This window comes from Scylla paramamosain, chromosome 24 (assembly GCF_035594125.1).
Source record: "Scylla paramamosain isolate STU-SP2022 chromosome 24, ASM3559412v1, whole genome shotgun sequence".
NCBI classification, from domain to species: Eukaryota; Metazoa; Arthropoda; class Malacostraca; order Decapoda; family Portunidae; genus Scylla; species Scylla paramamosain.
Genome location: NC_087174.1, coordinates 5,677,001 through 5,696,563, shown reverse-complemented (window position 1 = coordinate 5,696,563; position 19,563 = coordinate 5,677,001). Strand labels below are relative to the sequence as shown.

The following is a 19,563-nucleotide window of genomic DNA, read 5'->3' as shown; positions in this document are numbered from 1 at the left end:
TCAGTAGCAGTGCTTAATGAGAGAAGGAAAATATGAAAGGACCGTTAGATGACTCAGACGTATAACTCATTGACAACCATCACTAGTTGATTTCCTGGCAAAACATTTCTCGCTTTTCCCTCGTTTCTCTCCATTGCTTTTCTATTTATCCTTGTAGTCTGGCGTTCCTGTTTTCTTTTTTTTACTCTTTTCTGTCTCAGCTTTTCGTGTCCTTTGACTCTTCCACGGACTAGTTTTTTTTTTCCCAATTCCGTTTTCTATGTTTTACTTTCATGTACGTTAGCTTGGTACTTAACGTCCCTCTTTGGCTAATGTTAAACCAGTGAATAGCAACAGCCAATAATTTATCTTTAGTCACCACTGCAGGAAATGTAGATTTTGTCACTCAAGCTAAAAGGATATGTAAATTCTCTCTCTCTCTCTCTCTCTCTCTCTCTCTCTCTCTCTCTCTCTCTCTCTCTCTCTCTCTCTCTCTCTCTCTCGTAATATCAGTAAGTAACATGCAAGGATCATCAGACACACATCTCATCACCCAATACTTCACGAATCATGCAGTTCTTGAAGACACTCATTAATCTTGATATGTAGGGGCCATTTAAACTTTTACTCCACTCCATTTCTTCTTCTTCTTCTTCTTCTTCTTCTTCTTCTTCTTCTTCTTCTTCTTCTTCTTCTTCTTCTTCTTCTTCTTCTTCTTCTTCTTCTTCTTCTTCTTCTTCTTCTTCTTCTTCTTCTTCTTCTTCCTGCTACTCGTCTCCAGGCAGCCACGGAAGATGGAACCATGAATGATTTATTTGTTCGTGAGGGACACGGAGAAAAATGAAAAGAAAAAAAAAAAACAAAAAAAACAGAAGGTGGCCTTTCACCTGTGCTGGAGCTCGGGGGCAAACAACTTTTCCTTCCTTCTGTCGCGCCGACACGCTGCCACGGGCGATCAGAAATAAAAAAAAATAAATAAAAAATAAACGAGAAAAAAGACAACGAAGAAGATGGAAGGCATAAAAACAAAAATATTCCGAGTTTCCTTTTGTATGCAGGAGGAACTTTCTTTTTTTTTTTTCTTTTCTCTCGTCTAATTTTGTCCATTTTCCTATTTTACGATTGAGAGCTGATGTGTATTTCCGTATATTGGGTTTTCTTGTGAGGACATTTCTGCAGCGTATTCCTGAAGGAGTCGAGAGGCTCTTCCATCATGCCCGCGCCCTTGAACCTTCTCTTTTTCCCCGTCCTTCTCCTCCTTCACGTTCTCCTCCGTTTCCTCCTTCCCCTGCTGCTCCTTCCTCTCCGACTCGTGTGCGCTCAAGCCAGCACGGCCAAGACGCAGCAAAATATAAGGCAGGACAACAGCGACCCTAAAGAAAAAAAAAAGTTTTGTTCTTGGTATTCTGGGGTGAAATTGTGTAGCCTCACCTTGGCCACTCAGTCCTGTTCCTCTCTCTCTTTCACCCTCACCCTCTCTCTCTCTCTCTCTCTCTCTCTCTCTCTCTCTCTCTCTCTCTCTCTCTCTCTCTCTCTCTCTCTCTCTCTCTCTCTCTCACTCTCTCCCTATGCCCTTCTCCTCACCTGTCCTTCACCTGTCCACCCTCTTGGCACTGTCTGGCGTGTCGACGTGTTTTCTACTTTCACGTCGCCACTGTCTCTCCCTGACTGGCGAAATTCTCCGTTAGTTGCTCTGTGAAGCCATGCGGTGTTATCCTAGTGATTTTAATTAATTTATTTGTTAGTTTATTGTGGCCAGGTATCTCTCTCTCTCTCTCTCTCTCTCTCTCTCTCTCTCTCTCTCTCTCTCTCTCTCTCTCTCTCTCTCTCTCTCTCTCTCTCTCTCTCTCAACCCCCCCCCAAGGTGGCACTTCTCTCCTTTCGCATTTTTCTCGGTCTCGCTCTCCCATGCAACTCTCCCATCTAGAGGCACTTTTCCTACCGTGACGTTCCCCTTGGAGCTCTCTCTCTCTCTCTCTCTCTCTCTCTCTCTCTCTCTCTCTCTCTCTCTCTCTCTCTCTCTCTCTTCCTTCTGTGGCCTTCGTTCTCTGCGCCACAAAAAGAAACACCACCGCGACCTTTCCATGTTCTCCAACTTTTTTTTTCAAGTTGTCTCTCCTCGCAGATTGATTTCTAATATTTATCACAGATCCTTAACGTATTTTCTCGCAGATTCTCCTCCCACGTGTCATGCTGCGTAGTGATTGCTTTCGATTGTCGCTGCCCGCACTGAATGTTTGGTATTTTAGGGTGGACTTGCGTAATTTAAAGGGAAGTACGTGACTGTTGGGAAGTGTTTGGTGATGTTACATTGGTAGTATTGGTAGTATTACGGTATTTTCTCCATGGTATAAACGATTCTGAAACGTGTTTGGTAGGTAACACAGTATTAGAACATATTTTTTTTTATTCTACATTGGCAGTATTTATAGTAAAGGTAGTATTTCTGTATTTCCTCTAAGGTGTAAACAAGTCTGAAACGTACTTAGTAATACTTCATTATGCAAAGACTTTAATTCCACCTGGTAAGCTGCTTTTGTGAGGACCAAGGAGATTAGTCGCGGCGTAGGAAGAGCAGCGACACCTAGGCGTGGCGTGCAGCGTATGGCCGAGGGAAGCCACCTCAGGGCCGCGGCGCACCCTTGCTTCGCGTCGCCTCACCGGGGAAGTAATGAGATGCCGGTACCTGGCCAAACCGCGTCTTATCTTCTTATCTGCGTCTCTTATCTGCCTGCGCTACACTGTCGACACTTGCAATCTCGCCAGACTCATTTGAAACTCGCGTCTGAGCGGCCTGTCTTGATGAGCCGCAGGAGACTCGGCACGGCTGCAGCTCATCTCTCGCGTGTCGGTGCCGCGGCCTGAAAGCTTCTGTTAATGGATGAAAGACTTTATGAGGAAGACGCATACCTCCTCATGCCCGAGACGTGTTGTCCCTCCGCTCCGGTGATGAGTATGAGTATGAGCTTTGTCTGTCTTCACGCCCGCGTCCAGAAATACAGAGACGATGTGAGAGAGGCAGAGATGCATGAACAACCTGAGGGAGGAGGTGTATAAAGACAAATAATTAACTAGTGTTGGTTTGAGAGACGCGCAGAATCCCCCCCCCCCAGATCCACACACACACACACACACACACACACACACACACACACACACACACAGTAAATAACCCCACAACTTAAGGCTTTGATTTTAGCCAATTCTTTTTAATTCCCTTCTCTTCACCTGCACCAGATCACTCTCGTCGCCGCCCCTTGAGCCGCCATCCATGTGTTCCTGTCGTAAAAACTTCACCCAGTGCACACTGACACGGAAGGTTACCTGGGACAGATTTCAGCGCTGCAGCTTTCCTTAACTCGGTGTACCTGTCAATCTTCCATTAGGCCTCGAAGTTTCAATAAGCTTCCCAGTCCCACGCCAATCTTAAGAGCTGCCTCACCCCCTCCCTCGGGACCCGTTTCTCGGAGTCTCCCCTCTTCCCTTCCTCTCCCTCTTAAGTCCTCTGGTGTCGTTCTCGTCGCATAAGAGGTGTTCACTCCCTGTTAAGTGATGCGCCACGCTACACTGCCGCCCCTCGCTTCCGTCTGGCCCTTGCGCTTAGAGGAATTGCCCCTCATAGGCCTACTCTTATTGCGCTCTTGGGTGTTGGCTTCCTCGTGACCCGCCGTTTTCCACCACATGATCGATTCTGCAGGTGTGTATGTGCGGGCTGAGGGGGTTGTATGTGTGGAGAAGAGGGAATTGTGTGTGTGAGTGTGTTTTCTCTAGCGACAAAGCCAGTCAGGGTTTACCGCGCTCTGTTAAAGGAGTCGTGTCTTTCCCCGAGCGGGGCGTAGTATCTTTGCTCATCTGTGTTGATACTGAGGGGCGAGATGGAGGAGGATTAGGCAAACATTGATACCCGAGGGAAGAGTAAATTATATAAGTGATTCACTGTTAAAAACGATTTGCGAGGATTATTGATGATTAAGCACAGCAAGGAGAGCAAAGGTGGAGAGCAGGGGCGGGCTGGCACTCATCCGCGGCGCTGCCGAGGAAGGAAACACTGCATCCACTGTGGATATTAATAAAATATAACACGACTCTCCTCGGAACTGGCAAGAAATGCTCCATTCTGGAAATAGTCAAGTATAAGTTTTGAGAAAATAATAATCCCAGCCACTTCTCTGACTCCACCTTCTAAAAGATTCGGTCTTCCTGCTGTGCGCGCATCAGGAATCCTTTGAGGCAGATCAAAGAATTCCTGTGAAAAGGAAGTAAATATTCGGCTATGCTGTTGTGCTAACAAAGGAGCAGCATATTACGAATAGAGGAGAGAAAAGTTGTGTTTATTTCGTAAACTGGCGGAGTCTCGTAGCATATCTTTAGCTGCGCGATCCTTTGGAAGCGATCCTGTACACACATCGCAGAGGAGACGCCAAAGCACCGCGCTGCCAGCTGGACGACGCGATGGCCGAGGAGGAAGATGGAAATGAAGCGACGATCGCTTGGAGAAGAAAGAACTTGCACACACACTGGCTCAGCTTTACTTGTCCACCTGAGCGTTGTGATGACTAGGCTTTTGTAGTACTGCAAAGGAAACCCAATGTTGATTCTTGCTCACGAGAAGAAGCACAGAAGCAGCAGATGGCGATTGATCCTCCCACTACAGCCCCTTCTGTTCCTTCCCCCTCATGCCCCTCCTCTCTCCCCCAACCATCATCGTCATTCTCTCTTTATTCCCCCCCGGACATTAATCTCTTCATTATTCGTTTACGTTCCCGTGTTCCTATATCTTCATTATCTTCTTAACCTGCGTGGGAAGGGAGCCTGGAATGGGTATCGTAGAGGGGTTGCCGTGGTTTAAGTCAGAACGGGAATCAGAGATGGTGGCGGAACAGGCAGCGGCCAGGTCACGTGGGCAGATCGCAGTACTGGGATTGGCCAATCCTGGAGCACTTGACACGGCCACACAACAAATGTACGATTACGTCCAGGGAAAAGCTTAGTTTCACGGATCTGCATTCTTCCGAGTGACGCACGAAGTTTCTACAGCTTCTGCTACATCTACCGGTACTCATGGCGTCCGTGTATAGTAAAGTAATGGATTTTTGGGGAGGAAACATCTCCTAGAAGATGTGAGCCCGGGAGAATCCTGCATTGGACAATGAGGGTTGAGGCACGGCTTGACGGGCTGTCGTGGAGCGGTGGTGGCGGTGAGCGGTGGGGTGTTGTCTGCATACCTGACAAACTCGTGTTCTGCAAGATGACGTGCCTTGCAGATATAAGTGAGTAGATCCAGAGTAATTTAACTTTTAATAGATGAGGAACAGAAGCGAGGCAGCAATGGTGTGGATGCATATGTGCATAGAGTGAGATGATAGATGAAATCACTTATTTGTTTTGCAGTTAACGGGTTTCTTGTCTGTAAATATGTCCTTCTAGCACCTCAGTTTTGTGGTATTTCGTATGGAGAGTTCAAATTAGCTAAGGTGCAAGGTTGTGGCACAGAGGAAGCTCCTACGCAGTTTATTTTCACTTTTTTTTTTTTTTTTAATCATACTGGAAAGAGGCTTCATTTCTCCTGCAGCTTCGCATTTCTGCTTTTCCCGCAGGTAAGAAACGCAATTTAAATGAGGACGAAAATAAGTAGACGGGACGCAAGACGTGTGGCTCTTTATACTGTGATTTCTCCTCATATATGTGGCAGAAGTGTGGTACAGCACGTGCTACGGGGTACCAGACTAGCAATTGTGTTTGGTTGTGATACTGAATCCTTTACTTAATTGCAGTAAAGAATGTGCGAAGGGTCATCTACTACATTAGTATAATTAAAATGATGTAACACGTTTTCTTTGCTGTGCTGGATTCTTCAGGTGTGCAAACACCATAATTAGCCGTTTCTCATATCAAAGAGCATGACTGAGTCAACACACATCCTAAGTTTCACCGTAAAAAAAACTCAAATATTAGCGATGGTATAAAAAAATTGCGAGTTTCAAAGAAAACGTCTTCCCGTAACGACGGTATTGCTTGTTCAGCTAAAAGGTCTTTTGTACCGCCACGGCTGATTCGCCCGGCGCCGCGGCTGCCCTCAGCTGTTCCACTGTGGTGTTTTCCCCTGCTGGAAAAAAAAAAAAAAAGAGACAGTCAGGGAGGAAGGGTTCGTTACCGCTGCCCCTGCCCTCCTCCACGTCGCGTCCCCCAGTTTTCCACTTCCACTCCGCTCTACCAAAAATGGCGATAATTGTTTCCACTCACTTTCCTCCACTGATCCGGCTTCGGTGACCTTCCCTCCTCCTCTCCGGCCCTGTCCCGGCCACACGGAGGCGGGAGTTAGGGACGGGGACGTGGTGGGGCCTGACACTCGTGGGGCCGCGGTGGAAACGTGATAGGGCTGCACACGACGAGGGCAGGGCAGCCAACGAGAGAACTGCGGTTAAGTGTTGTTAAGGGGTGTGGTTCGGCAATTCTTCTCTTAATCATTAATTGTCTAGTACATTTATTACAGGATTAGTTGCTTTTAGAGGATATCACTTTCTGCGTTAGTCTTTGTTGCTATGAGTTTTATTAGTAAGGTTAAATGATTCTATTCTCGTGTAACTTGTAATAAATTAATCCGTCACATTGCTAGAATACAAAAAGACTCAGTATATATTTTACGGGCGTATATTAATGTTTTTTATCTCTGTGCAAGATACGTGGCTTGACATAATCGACTTTATTGATGATCATGTGGGAAGAAAAGGGATGATTAGGGCTGGAGGAGAAATATCGAATATCCTGCCCATACTTTTTCCAGCTCCTAATGAGACTTTTATGGATTTTTTTCCCTTCGTTTAATTTCCGCAGCGGTCTCTCTTTAGCTTCATGAAGAGTAGGAAAAGGTTGTATTGATGTCTCTCTCTCTCTCTCTCTCTCTCTCTCTCTCTCTCTCTCTCTCTCTCTCTCTCTCTCTCTCTTAAAGCTAGGATGTTCACTACGTTCTTTAGCTCTCCCCACCCCCCCCCACACACACACACACACACACACACCACCTCACCCCACACACCACATACTACTCATTGCTCCTCCCATGGCCCTCACCACAACACAACCCCCAACACAGCACCCAGCACAGCACCTAGCACAACACCCAACACGGCCTCTCCACTTAACAGCATCCCCACTTTCCTTACGTCACTGAATTATCACCACTCTTTAGTTCCCTCACAGCCACCTCCAAAACCTTCGTCATTCTAAGTTAGTCTTTCCTTGCACTCAACCTGAAGTACAAAACACCCCATTCCGTTCATCATAGCTTCCCACGCCTCTTTATCACCTCTCCCCTTCCCCTTGTATGCTTCACAGTCTTCTCTCCCAGATTGTTTTTTTGTTTTTTTTAGCTTTATTTATGATCCCCACCCTCTCCTTTTCACTCTTCCTTCCCTCCCCTCTTCAAATGCCACCCCATATTCCTCCCACTGACTTCTCATACTCAAACTTTCTCTCCCACACATTACTTCCGCACTCTTTTTCCTCCTTCCTCCTCCCCACATTCCCCGACTCTCTCTCTTCTTTTCCCCCCTTCCTAATCACCTGCTTTTCTCTCCATCTCCTTCTCTTCTTTGCTCCCACTCGTCCCTCACACGAACTCTTCCTCCTCCTCCTCCTCTCTAATACCCCTCACAAAACCCCTCCACTTTCCTCCCTCTTTTCTCATATTACTCTTTCACGCTCCCTTTACGTATTCTCCCCCTCCCCACATACCCTTCCATTCCCCCTCCTCCTCCTCCATCCCTCCACATCACTCTCCCCTTCCCCTTCCCAGTAATATTGCAGGAGATGTCACAAACTCCTCACCAAGCGACAGCACATTGGAGACGTTCAAGAATTAGTTTCTTACATTGTGAAACTTGTCTGTGTGAGGAAACTCTTGTCACGTTAGAGTCAGATGAAGGAGCAGTTAGTGGCGTGTTAAAAGGACATTGCCAGCCTCAGCATCAGTTTCACCAGCCACCTCAGTGCGACTCAGCCACAGCATTTCCTCCACCACCCGTACATCTTGACGTTCACTCATCCCTGATATCATGCAGATCTCTCGAATCTCTCCCAGTGACGCACTTCCAGCCTTCAGCCACTCACTCATCATCACCCTCCTTACTCGCATATGTCACTCATCTACCATGAAACTCGGCTGACTCCCGATACTCACTGTGTTTAACTCCTCCAGCTTCTAGCCTGAGTAATCCAGTTTTCCCAGCCCCTCACCTCACTGTGGCACTCCTCTCCTCTTATCACCCCTCCCCCCCCTTTCGCATCATCAGCCGATACTCACCCAGCCCATGCATCGTCAATCACCCAACCTTCTCTGCTTTGCACCACTGAGGTTTGCCTCCCACTACGTCTCATCTTCCACTTAGTGCACACTCTCATCCCGCTCGCAGCCCCCCGCCCGCCCACAGCCTCCAGGGTTCAGCCAAGGGTCCACCTTTCACCACTGAGTGGTCAGCGCCAGTTTTCAGCATGTATTCCATGCTTTCAGTTCATCGCGCTCACTACACTCCAATCCACTCCGCCACCTCGCAATGCGCCTCCCGCCTCGTGGTTAGCACCGCTCCTCAGCAGCCATGAAGCCCGATCCTCTTAGCACTCGGCGCCCAACACGCCCCTTACGTCACTCAGGCCGCAGACGCCCCGCGCTTCGCATTCCGTGAGGAGCTGCTTCCCGGTGAAAAGTGTTACAGCGCTGCAGAACGAGACCTTCAGTTTTGGGGTCGTCTCCGGCCCGGGGAAACGGGCCATTCCCCGCAGGTCCCCGAGTCCGGGTAATGAAATTGAGATTTTCCAACTGATTGGAAGTTCATGACCCATGATTTTCGTAATTCAGATCGTGTGGCGATAACACCTGAGCATCGTTTGGCAGGAAGAAAAGGGGAATTGGAGACTAAGTGACGGAGTGAAGGGAGTTACGAGCGTGTGCCGGCGTGGAGGCGCGGTCTGATGGGAGGCAGGGAAGTGGTGGCTGAAATAGAAACAGAGAGAGAGAGAGAGAGAGAGAGAGAGAGAGAGAGAGAGAGAGAGAGGGGGGGGGGGGACGAAAGCTTCAAAGTGTACCCTGAGTATTTACGAACAGACAGACGTACAGACAGGCAGACAGTGGTACTTAATTAACAAAATAGCACAACATTTGGCTCGAATTCCCTCACACAGGAGCAAGTGCAATGAAACTGAACCCATCCGTTTATTTTGTTCGTAAAATGTCAATAGATTATACAGCAGCTTGTCACTGACTGTTTGCTATGGAACTGATCTTTACAAGTCTATCATAGTTTTATTAATTCTCTCTCTCTCTCTCTCTCTCTCTCTCTCTCTCTCTCTCTCTCTCTCTCTCTCTCTCTCTCTCTCTCTCTCTCTCTCTCTATGCTGGTAGGATGGACGCGTATTGACAAATGGATAGATGAATATACTCGTAGTGTATTGCCAACTATTTCTGTGGCCGTGCCTCCACCAATTCCCGTCACCAGTATACCGCATAATGTCCTCTAATGTAATGCATAAAATATGGTCGATTTGTTACTGTCATAATGCGAACAAATTATACTAACTACACGTACATCAGCTGCTTTTTTTTTTTATTCCACACATACACACGCACACGCCACGCACATACACACACTCAGGCTCGGAGAGAGAGATGGGGGTGTTGGGAGGGGAGGGAGGCAGGTATCACTGTGCATATGTAGTGAGGGTGAGGGAGGGGAGAAGGGGAAGAGGGGTAGGGGGGGAATGAGCTCTAAATTAAAAGCGAAAAAAAAAGGGGGAGGGGAGTAGGATATTAAATGCAGCACAAGCATGATAAACACACGAGGTTCCTCTGTGCGCATTGCCAGGCCGAGCTATTGTGGGTTTAAAGCAGAGAGAGAGAGAGAGAGAGAGAGGAGAGAGAGAGAGAGAGAGAGAGAGAGAGAGAGAGGAGAGAGAGAGAGAGAGAGAGAGCTACGTACACTTTCCCCATCCTTACACACACACACACACGCACACACACACACACACACACACACACACACACACATACACACACACACACACACACACACACACACACACACATGGAATCACAGAATGAGGACTGGAATGAAGTGTCAGTAATGTGTTCCAGTGTGTTCCAGCTCTACATTTGATGCATGAACTCAATCCATAGTTTTTATTTATATCCTGGTAGGGTGGAAATGTGAAGTATCTTAACTGGAGAGGCAGCTTAAAAATTAGAGATATGGAGTTTAAGGAACTGCCGGGAATGAAAGATGAGCTAGGAGTGTCAGTCAATAACAATAATGATAATGGTCTGAGTTTACTTGAACGTATATGTCATATTACACTTTTATTTCTGTTTGTAATTTAAAATGCACGCAAGTTTTATGCATTATTATTCTGTGCTCCATTTTTTTTTCTTTTCTTTCAGAGGAAGTGTGCATGTTTTTTTTTTCTTTTTATATTTGTTGTTTCGAAATTCTTTTTTCAAGTGAGACGCCAGTGCATTCAAGGGGCACCTGTGGTATACAATATATTTTCAAATAGTACTTTTGTTTATTAACTGCAAACTATTCGTGTTCATATAACTTGCACATCGTTTCTTATTTGACATTAACTGCGAAATATAATGAAACACAGCTCTAGGTGTGTAAATATTACCGGTGCTTGTGTTGTATAATGTTCTGAGTGTTCATTTTGATCCCAGGTGAAACGGCGTCAGGTGAATTTCACAAGTTTATTAAAAGTGCGTGTGAAATGGAACTATACACACGATTCTTCACTTTTCACTGTTTATTATGAGGAAGGTAACAAAATGAGGCAATATCATGTGTGAGTGCCTTTTGTAGCGGCATAAGGAAATGTTACCAATTGCAATAAATCAAACTGTATTGAACGTATCACTCAAATATTGACGTAAACATACATACATTACAAAATCAGTCCCGCATTTTCAAATCTCATCATGAATATGTTTTGAAAAGCAATTCTGTGCCATCCTGGTCAATATAATTTTGGATTTATTTATATTATCTTCAGAGTGATAGCCATAAATTACCAGCTACAATTTGGGCGTAACGAATGAGCCTGATATCGAACCTGTAAATTATCTTGATTGCTTTATTTGTTGGGAAAGTGATTTTGACGCCCAAGAATGCGACAATTATTATTACTATTGTCCATGTGCAAATTAACTTTTCATGCCATTGTGCTGCTGAATGAAAACATGCAACGCTGAAACTTATATTACGTGTGATTTGTGATGCATTACGTTTTCTTTCGTATAAACCTTTGAAAACTAAACGTGTGCTTCAAGGGAAACTATAATGAAAATGTCAGGGGATACAAAGGCGAGGATTACAGACCTGCGCCTCTCTTGCAGGTTACCCTGAGAGAGAGAGAGAGAGAGAGAGAGAGAGAGAGAGAGAGAGAGAGAGAGAGAGAGAGAGAGAGAGAGAGAGAGAGAGAGAGAGTTCCCTGGCATATTATTCCTTCCCTTGACACTTCACTTCTCATCCCCATTGTTGGCTTTCTTCCCCACGCATTCCCCATTCCCCCATTCCCCCTCCATCACATTCCGTCGCTCCCAAGCATCCCACCCCACCATGTCACGCCCCCCCCTCACCTTTCCTTGGTCAAGTCTCCCATAGCCATGGTTCCTCCCCCGCAAGAATTACGTTCCTAGTATAGTGGACTTTATTACTGCCGCTCAATACAGGGCCTTAATTGCCTTGTTTCCTTGTGTGCTGCGTAATTGGGTCCCAGCGAGAACATTACCATCTGTTACTCAGTGGAATGATGGTATGGTGGTGGTGGTGGTGGTGGTGGTGGTCTACTTCTCCTTCGCTATTCCTTCTGTGCCTTTTCTATTTCCTCCACTACTCCCTCTTCTTCCCTTATTCATGGTGTCAGCGTTTCTTCCTGCGGCGAGAGGGTAAGCCCAGTATTGTGGTGGTTGGTGGCTTGTCGTTTCAGCTTCGTTCATTCGATTATGCTTCATTCCACATCGAGGGAAGCTCCACGCCGCCCCCTATGCCTTCACTGCTCCCGCCTCTCCCGTTTTCTCTCATGCGTGACCAAGAGGCGTGCAGCTGCGGCTCTCTCAAGGGGTGACTTCGCTGACACTGCGGGTTTGTGTAATATAGCCAATCGCTGCTTCATGAGTTAAGATCCTGCGTCGCCAAGATGGTATTTTTGTATCATTCATTATCTGTTGGGTCTACGAGGGGCTAGGAAACGTATTACACTGCGAGTTTGTGTAATATAGCCAATCTCTACCGCATGAGTGAAGATATTACACCGCCACGATGGTATTTTTGTATCATTCAGTAACCATAGGGTTTCTGACGGTCTAGGAAACGTAGATTTGCAAGATTTTCATTCATTCGTTTGTATTTAGCATTGATTTCACCGTAAAATTAGAAATATCGGTTAATCTTCCACGAGCTCATATAAATTAATGGAAACGAGGGGATAAGGTTTCCATGTTTTCTGTTCAAGTTAACTAAGAGATACAGCCAGACTCATTCCCCTTTCACCCTTCAGCATCTAGACATCCCCTGCTACTGTTCTTGCCCGCCGCTCGTCTGCAGCCGCTGTGTTCCAATTTTCCGTTCGTCGTACTCTTTTAATGGGCGGCCTGAAGACAGCACTCGAGAGGGACAAGTGGCAGGAGATTAAAACTTGTTTCTGGTCACCAAGACAAGACGAGTGGAATACTACTACTGTTATTATTTTTACGTGTGTGTGTGTGTGTGTGTGTGTGTGTGTGTGTGTGTGTGTGTGTGTGTGTGTGTGTGTGTGTGTGTGTGTGCTCGAAATTCATATTCTTTTTTTTTTTTTTCACCTACATTCAGGAACAGTAGTGTCCGTTGCTTAAGATAAAAAAAAAGTCAATACCGTAAAACATATCTTGAGCCGAGGTTCATCCTACTCGTGGTATTAATCCTTGTTCTTATTTCTGCTCTTTCCTCACAAGTAAAACATCCACGTGTGCCTTTTTGTTTTCAGGAAGGAGTGTCTCAGGTGCCCAGTAAACACATCCACCGTTACCTAACAGCGATAGTGAATTACCTTGAGGCTCACGTAAGGCTTCCATGTTCTTCTCGTGTCACGTTTTATGATCACATGAAGGCATCTGGAGTAGCGGGAGCAAATGTTGCGGCAGGAGGCAACACACAATAACAAACGTACTGGGTGCTATACGTGTGTGTGTGTTTGTGCGTAACAAGTTTGTTTTATCCTCGTAGTATTGTGTCCTCAATTCCTTACCAGTGATGTAGTATGCTTTACCTTCATCTCCCACTATAAAGCAGAGAGAGATACCCCAAAGCTTTTCCTTCCGTCTAACATGTATTTAAGACTTCTCCAGTGTTCAAACGCAGTGTTCAGGAAGTATCAACCTTTATTTCCTTACCACATCACTGTTCATAATATGTCTGCTTTACCTTCGTCTCACTGTTATGTAAGGAAAGAAGCCATAAGCTTTTTTCTTCCATCTGACACGTGTTTTAGACTCCTCAGAAAGCCAGGGTTCAAAAGCAGTGTTCAAGTTGTAACTCTTAATGTTTGCAATAAGCCTGTCTTACCTTCGACTCTCACCATAGTGCTTAGAAAGAACTCCTAAGCCTTGTTTTTCTCTTCCGTCAAAAACCGGTTCTTCAGAAAGCCAGTATTCAGACATAATGTTCAGTAAGTTTCAACTCATGGAAAGCTCACAAAAGATATTTTCATTTTAATGTTTTTAATCGCATGTTCAAATTCCCTGGCCACGTTCATAATGAAAATAAGTGTAAATAAATCTCGTAATTCACGTAACTTTTAATTTTTGGCAAACTTTACAGACTTATTTAAATTTAGCAACATTTCCTGGTTTTATACATCATGCTTGTTTCATGGGGAGTGTAAAGCAAAGTTTATTGTTTCGTGCGCTCTGCATTTAGCTTAGGTATGTTTGAATGAAGTTTCTATCTATTCATTTAATTTTCTGAAGCATTTGTTTAATTTTAAATGTTTACCATGCCTTCCTTTTTATCTTCTGCTGATGATGTTCGATTTTAATTTTTTTCGTTTTCTTTATTATGTCCTCTTCTATTTAATGTTTTGTTATATTTCCATCTTTTTATTTCAGGTTCTGACAAAGCCACTACCACCACCACCACCACCACCACCACCATGACCCTCCCTGAGGAAGCGGCGGGGGCGGTAGGCTTCAAGGAGCAACTTTATGTGAGTGTTAGTCATTATCTTCCCCAGTGATTGGTTGTAATAGCATTAGGGCGAGCTACGTCCTGAGAGAGAGAGAGAGAGAGAGAGAGAGAGAGAGAGAGAGAGAGAGAGAGAGAGAGAGAGAGAGAGAGAGAGAGAGAGTGTGTGTCTTTCAGTATGATACCAAAAGAAGCAGAAGATATGTTGAGCCTCGTCTATAGAAAGAAAAAAAAAACATTTTGAGAGAGATTTTCAGGCAATTTCATCGCGTTCAATTTCATCACGAGAGAGGGAGGAGGAAGTGGAGATGGAGGCGGTGGGGGAGGGGAAGAGGGAGAGGGAGGGAGGGAGCGGGAGAGGTAGCATTGAATAGCATAATTGATCCCCATGAGCTTCCGTGTTGGTTTTGTATATCTCTTCAGTCTTTCTTTTTGTTCAGTTTTCTATCGCCATTTTTATCAATCAGTCTCATTTTTACAATCATCAGCAATCATCAGCCTCCATTACGCCCATCAACTTTTATGACCTCAGTTCTATCTGCATATCTTTCTCTTGCTGCTCCTCCTCCTCCTCCTCTTCCTCCTCCTCCTCCTCCTCCTCCTGCTCCTGCTCCTGCTCCGTTCCCACTTCATCCTACTTTACCACACTCTCTCTTCTCATCTTCGTTTTCTTCTCCATAATTTTCTTCATCCATTCTCTTCCATCCACTCATTTCACTTTTTTTTTCCATCGTCTTCCTTTTCCTTCCTCTCTCTCTATCCAACCCCCTTCATTATTTCCACCAAGTCCTCCTTTACTCCCTTCATCCATTCATCCCATCGTTATATAACCCAAAACTTTACTTCTATCATCTATCTTCCATACTTTCAAGAAAAAAACACCAAAGGAATCGTGAACAAAATGACGACGACCGCTGGTGTTTATCCGCAGCAAATCAATCTTGTGACGGGGAGGATTTCTGATAACCCACCTGAAAACTTGGGGACCCGCTGATTGCGTGCCCGCGCCAAGGACTTGCTGACGGGGCTGATCAAGATGTGGAGGAGGGAGGGAAGAAGGGAGGCTTAGTTAGCTCGCCGCCTCTTGTGCTCTCTTGAATCTTAGCCTTTTGTTACGCTTCATACACTTTGGGTCCAGTCCAGTCCAGCAATGTTCGTAGGATCAGCCTTTCTCTCTCTCTCTCTCTCTCTCTCTCTCTCTCTCTCTCTCTCTCTCTCTCTCTCTCTCTCTCTCTCTCTCTCTCTCTCTCTCTCTCTCTCTCTCTCTCTCTCTCTCTCTCTCTCTCTCTCTCTCTCTCTCTCTCTCTCTCTCTCTCTCTCTCTCTCTCTCTCTGTGTGTGTGTGTGTGTGTGTAAGCGATTAACTTCATATCAATAAGTTACTACGTATTGCATTACCTTACGGTCAATTATGGCGTAGTGGTGCCGCGTATGATGATATTGGCGTGTAGTTTGCAGTGATGCCTTGTTGTATAGTGGCGCTGCGATCATTATACGCCGCGTATTCCACGTTATGGCGCTTCGCTCTCGTCAGCTGCGGTGGAAATTAAGGTTTCTGATCCCTTTAATTACAAGCAGGTGTCGTATTTGGATCCCTTTCATGCCTCATTTTGTGCCATCAGAGAGTGCTCACCTGGGTAACCTTGTCGATACAGCCACTTGTCTTTTTTTATTCCAGGTATTTTTAGAAGTTATCAAGTAACGTAACTAACTTAACCTAACCTTCCTAATCTAACCTAAGCTAACCTAACCTGGCCTGACTTAACCAAATCTAACCCTACCTTACCTTCTCTAACCTAACTTACCTAACCAAACGTAACCTAACCTAACCTTACTTAATCTAACCTTACTGACTAAACCTAATCTAACCGAACTTTCTCGATACAATCACATCACTGTATTTTTATTCCAGATACTATTAGATGAATTTGTCAAGTAACCTTAGATATTTATTATTATTTTGCTCCGTATACCTTGCTTGGAAACTTCCTGTATCCCTTTCTTTTTTTTTTCTTTGTCATTTTGTGTCATGGCTTTTGATTCTGGGATTTATTTGTATTCAAGCTTTTTTTTTGTCATTTTCCGTGGCCCTTGCTTGGAAACATTCTTTATTCCAGGTTCTCTGAATTGTATTTCGTTCCTGCTGAAAAGAAAATGATACAAGGTAATACATGACAACGTATTGCAGGTTTTTTTGTCTTTTTACTTTGTGCCAGTTGAGTGGTTTACTGTAAGAAAGTTAGAAATATTGTGATGAAAGTGCTGACAGTGATAATGGAGGTGATGACGAAGGAGGGTGGGATGAAAGGATGAAAGGAAGGAGGGAGGAAGGAAAGGAAAGGAGGAACGAGGTAGGGGAAGGAAGGGAAGGAGTAAATAAGTTTTGGAAAGGAGGAAGGAAGGCAGGAACGAGGGGAATGACGGGTGGGAAGAGTAAGTTGATGAAAGAAGGAAGAAAAAAGGAATGAAGGCAGGCTGACGGTAAAAATAAGGAAAAGAGAAGTAAAACGAGAATAAAAGAAGGAAAGGAAAGATGGACAGTAAAATCGTAGGGAATAAAAGAGAAAATGAAAAAAAAAATGAACAAAAGAAGTAAAATAGAATATTCTGGCTGCTTTCCTTCCTGAGATGAGTAAAGTGACATTTTCATTTAAACTCGACCGAGATTCTTACTTCCTTCTAAAATGGAATGGGGGGACTAAAGCATAATACTTGTTTTCCTTCCCTACCCAGACACGCCTCTCATTTTACTGTGTTGTGTTGTATGTGGCTTGCAAAGAAATAAATAAATAAAAAAAAATAGTTTCTTTGTGTGATTATGATTTTTTTGGACTAATTTTATATAGTGATTGTAGTAGTAGTAGTAGTAGTAGTAGTAGTAGTAGTAGTAATAGTAGTAGTAGTAGTAGTAAAAGGAGGAGAAACCACTGACACTACCACCATCAGGAGAAAGAACAACCACCATGGAGAAAAGTATTAGTAGTGGTGATTGTAGTTATAATGGTGGTGGTGGTGGTGGTGATATTTGCCATGGCACCTCAATTCCCACTGCCATTTTCCACATTTTTCTCCACCACCACCACCACCACCACCACATGCCTCTCCATCTCTCCTTGTTCAGGTATATGTACGTATTTTTCCTCCTCCCTCCGTCTCTTCTTTCCTCCTTCGCTCCTAAAAGTCCCGGCGGCTCTGAAGTTGTCTGGAGAATCCGGTTAACTGTGATTACGGCCCCATCAAGACTTCGTCGATCAAGGATCCTTCGGGTAACTTTTTTCTCGACACTTTTTTTTTATTCTATTTTTCATTCCTTCTTCGTTTACTAGATTTCCCTGACGGATCGTTAAGGTGATGACTTCCCACTGTAAAGCTCACCCAGTCATCTTCAGCCTCGTCAGCCTCGCCGGCGCCTCCTACTCGTACTGGTTCCCTTCCTCCTCCTCCTCCTCCTCCTCCTCCTCCTCGTCGCGGTTCCTTCCAGTGTAAGGAAAAATGTAATCGCATTTGGATTTTCCTCAGCCGACGACTTAAGGAAAGCAGTGAATGGACTTAATTGATTAAAACTGAAAAATCTGCATTTCCTCTCTCTCTCTCTCTCTCTCTCTCTCTCTCTCTCTCTCTCTCTCTCTCTCTCTCTCTCTCTCTCTCTCTCTCTCTCTCTCTCTCTCTCTCTCTCTCTCTCTCTCTCATTTATATTTTACGTTCTTCCATTTGCAAAAGTTTTTTTTTTCTTTCTCTTATCAATCACTCTTTCCCCTCATCCATCCTAGTATCTCTCTCTCTCTCTCTCTCTCTCTCTCTCTCTCTCTCTCTCTCTCTCTCTTGCAATCTCGCACGGTAATGTCATGTTGCTGATGTGCTTGGCTTGGTGTAATCACGAACCACTTCCGGAGAGAAGAAGACTTGAAACCTGAATTCTCGCGCTCCACTTTCACTTTATATCCACTCGTGACATGCCCAGCGCCTTCATCCCTTCGCTTCCCCCGCCCCCGCCTTGCTTCGCCTCACACCCCCTGACGGTTCCTGCCATTCTTCTCCCTCGTCACATTACTATTTATTCATTCCGTCCATTGCTATCCAGTCTCTCTCTCTCTCTCTCTCTCTCTCTCTCTCTCTCTCTCTCTCTCTCTCTCTCTCTCTCTCTCTCTCTCTCTCTCTCTCTCTCTCTCTCTCTCTCTCTCTCTGTTCCGTCTATTCTCTGCTCGTGGGACGGAGTCAGTTGCCTGTCATTTTTTTCTTTTATTATTTTTTTCTTGACTATTTTTGTCTTGTCCGTGATAAAAAAAATGTTCTCCTTTTTCGGACGTTTTTTTTTTTTTCATGTATGTCACACATTATTTGCTTCCCCCTCTGTCAGTTGCTCTTTTATTCATCTCTCTCTCTCTCTCTCTCTCTCTCTCTCTCTCTCTCTCTCTCTCTCTCTCTCTCTCTCTCTCTCTCTCTCTCTCTCTCTCTCTCTCTCTCTCTCTCTCTCTCTCTCTCTCTCTCTCTCTCTCTCTCTCTCTCTCTCTCTCTCTCTCTCTCTCTCTCTCTCTCTCTCTCCTATACTAACATCTCTCTTTTATCCTATCTATATCATCACCCTTTTCTCCCTCCGTCTCTAACCCAACGTCCCCACCTTGTCTTACACCTCGTTATCCTCCGCTGCCGCGCCCTTAGTCTTTCTCCTCATCATCCTCATCCACACACACACACACACACACACACACACGTGCGAGTACTTTCCTTCCCCTTCTCCTTTGTACTCTCATCACCTCGCGACCACACTCCTGCACACTGCACTGCTCTTGGTGTTCATATTAAACACACGTATTGTAGCACCTCTTACTCCACCGTTTTTATGAAGAGTTATTGAAACGTGTCTGTATTTTAGCACCCGATAACGTGATAGCGTCTGAAGTTATTGGGGTTAACTTGTACGCAGGTGGCTGGTGAGTGAGTGGCGTGTTAAGAGTATGGATGGTATTGGATGGAAAGATGGCAACGTTTATAACTAGAGGAGGAAGGTTGGTGGGAGATCCTTCACCCCTTCGCTGGTTGCAACACACCGCCGCAAAAGAAAAAAACCGGGACTCTCTTTGAAAGCTGTGTTATCTTAGCCAAAGTTGTCACCAAAGCGCCTCATAGTCCCGCGCCTAACATCCCCTTATCCTCCTCTTCTTGCTTCCCTTCTTCCTCCTCCTTTTCTTCCTTCTCTTCATCCTCTTATCTCTCATCTCGCTGCTTTCTTCTCTTCTATCTCCTTTGTCTTCATCTTCCTCAACCTGCTTTTCCCTCTTACTTCTTTCCCTTCATCATACTGTTTTTCTTCCTCCCTTCTCCTTCTATTGTTCTCTTTATTTTATCCTCCTCCTCCTCCTCCTCCTCCTCCTCCTCCTCCTCCT

The 19,563-nt window shown here is 45.1% G+C and overlaps 1 protein-coding gene across 10 annotated transcripts in view; it reads left to right on the top strand.

Moving 5' to 3' along the window:
- The first annotated feature begins 4,851 nt into the window (after positions 1-4,851).
- Positions 4,852-19,563, top strand: part of LOC135112632 (uncharacterized) — a 93,436-nt gene continuing 78,724 nt past the window's right edge. For 7 of the 10 annotated variants that reach the window (XM_064027204.1, XM_064027206.1, XM_064027205.1 and 4 more), the window contains exons 1-2: positions 4,896-5,249; positions 14,105-14,202. In XM_064027204.1, the coding sequence (XP_063883274.1) occupies positions 5,129-5,249; positions 14,105-14,202 (219 nt within the window). In that variant the 5' untranslated portion in view covers positions 4,896-5,128. Of the gene's footprint in view, positions 5,250-14,104; positions 14,203-19,563 lie in introns of all 10 variants that reach the window. The other 3 variants (XM_064027211.1, XM_064027210.1, XM_064027212.1) reach the window with 2 other exon arrangements.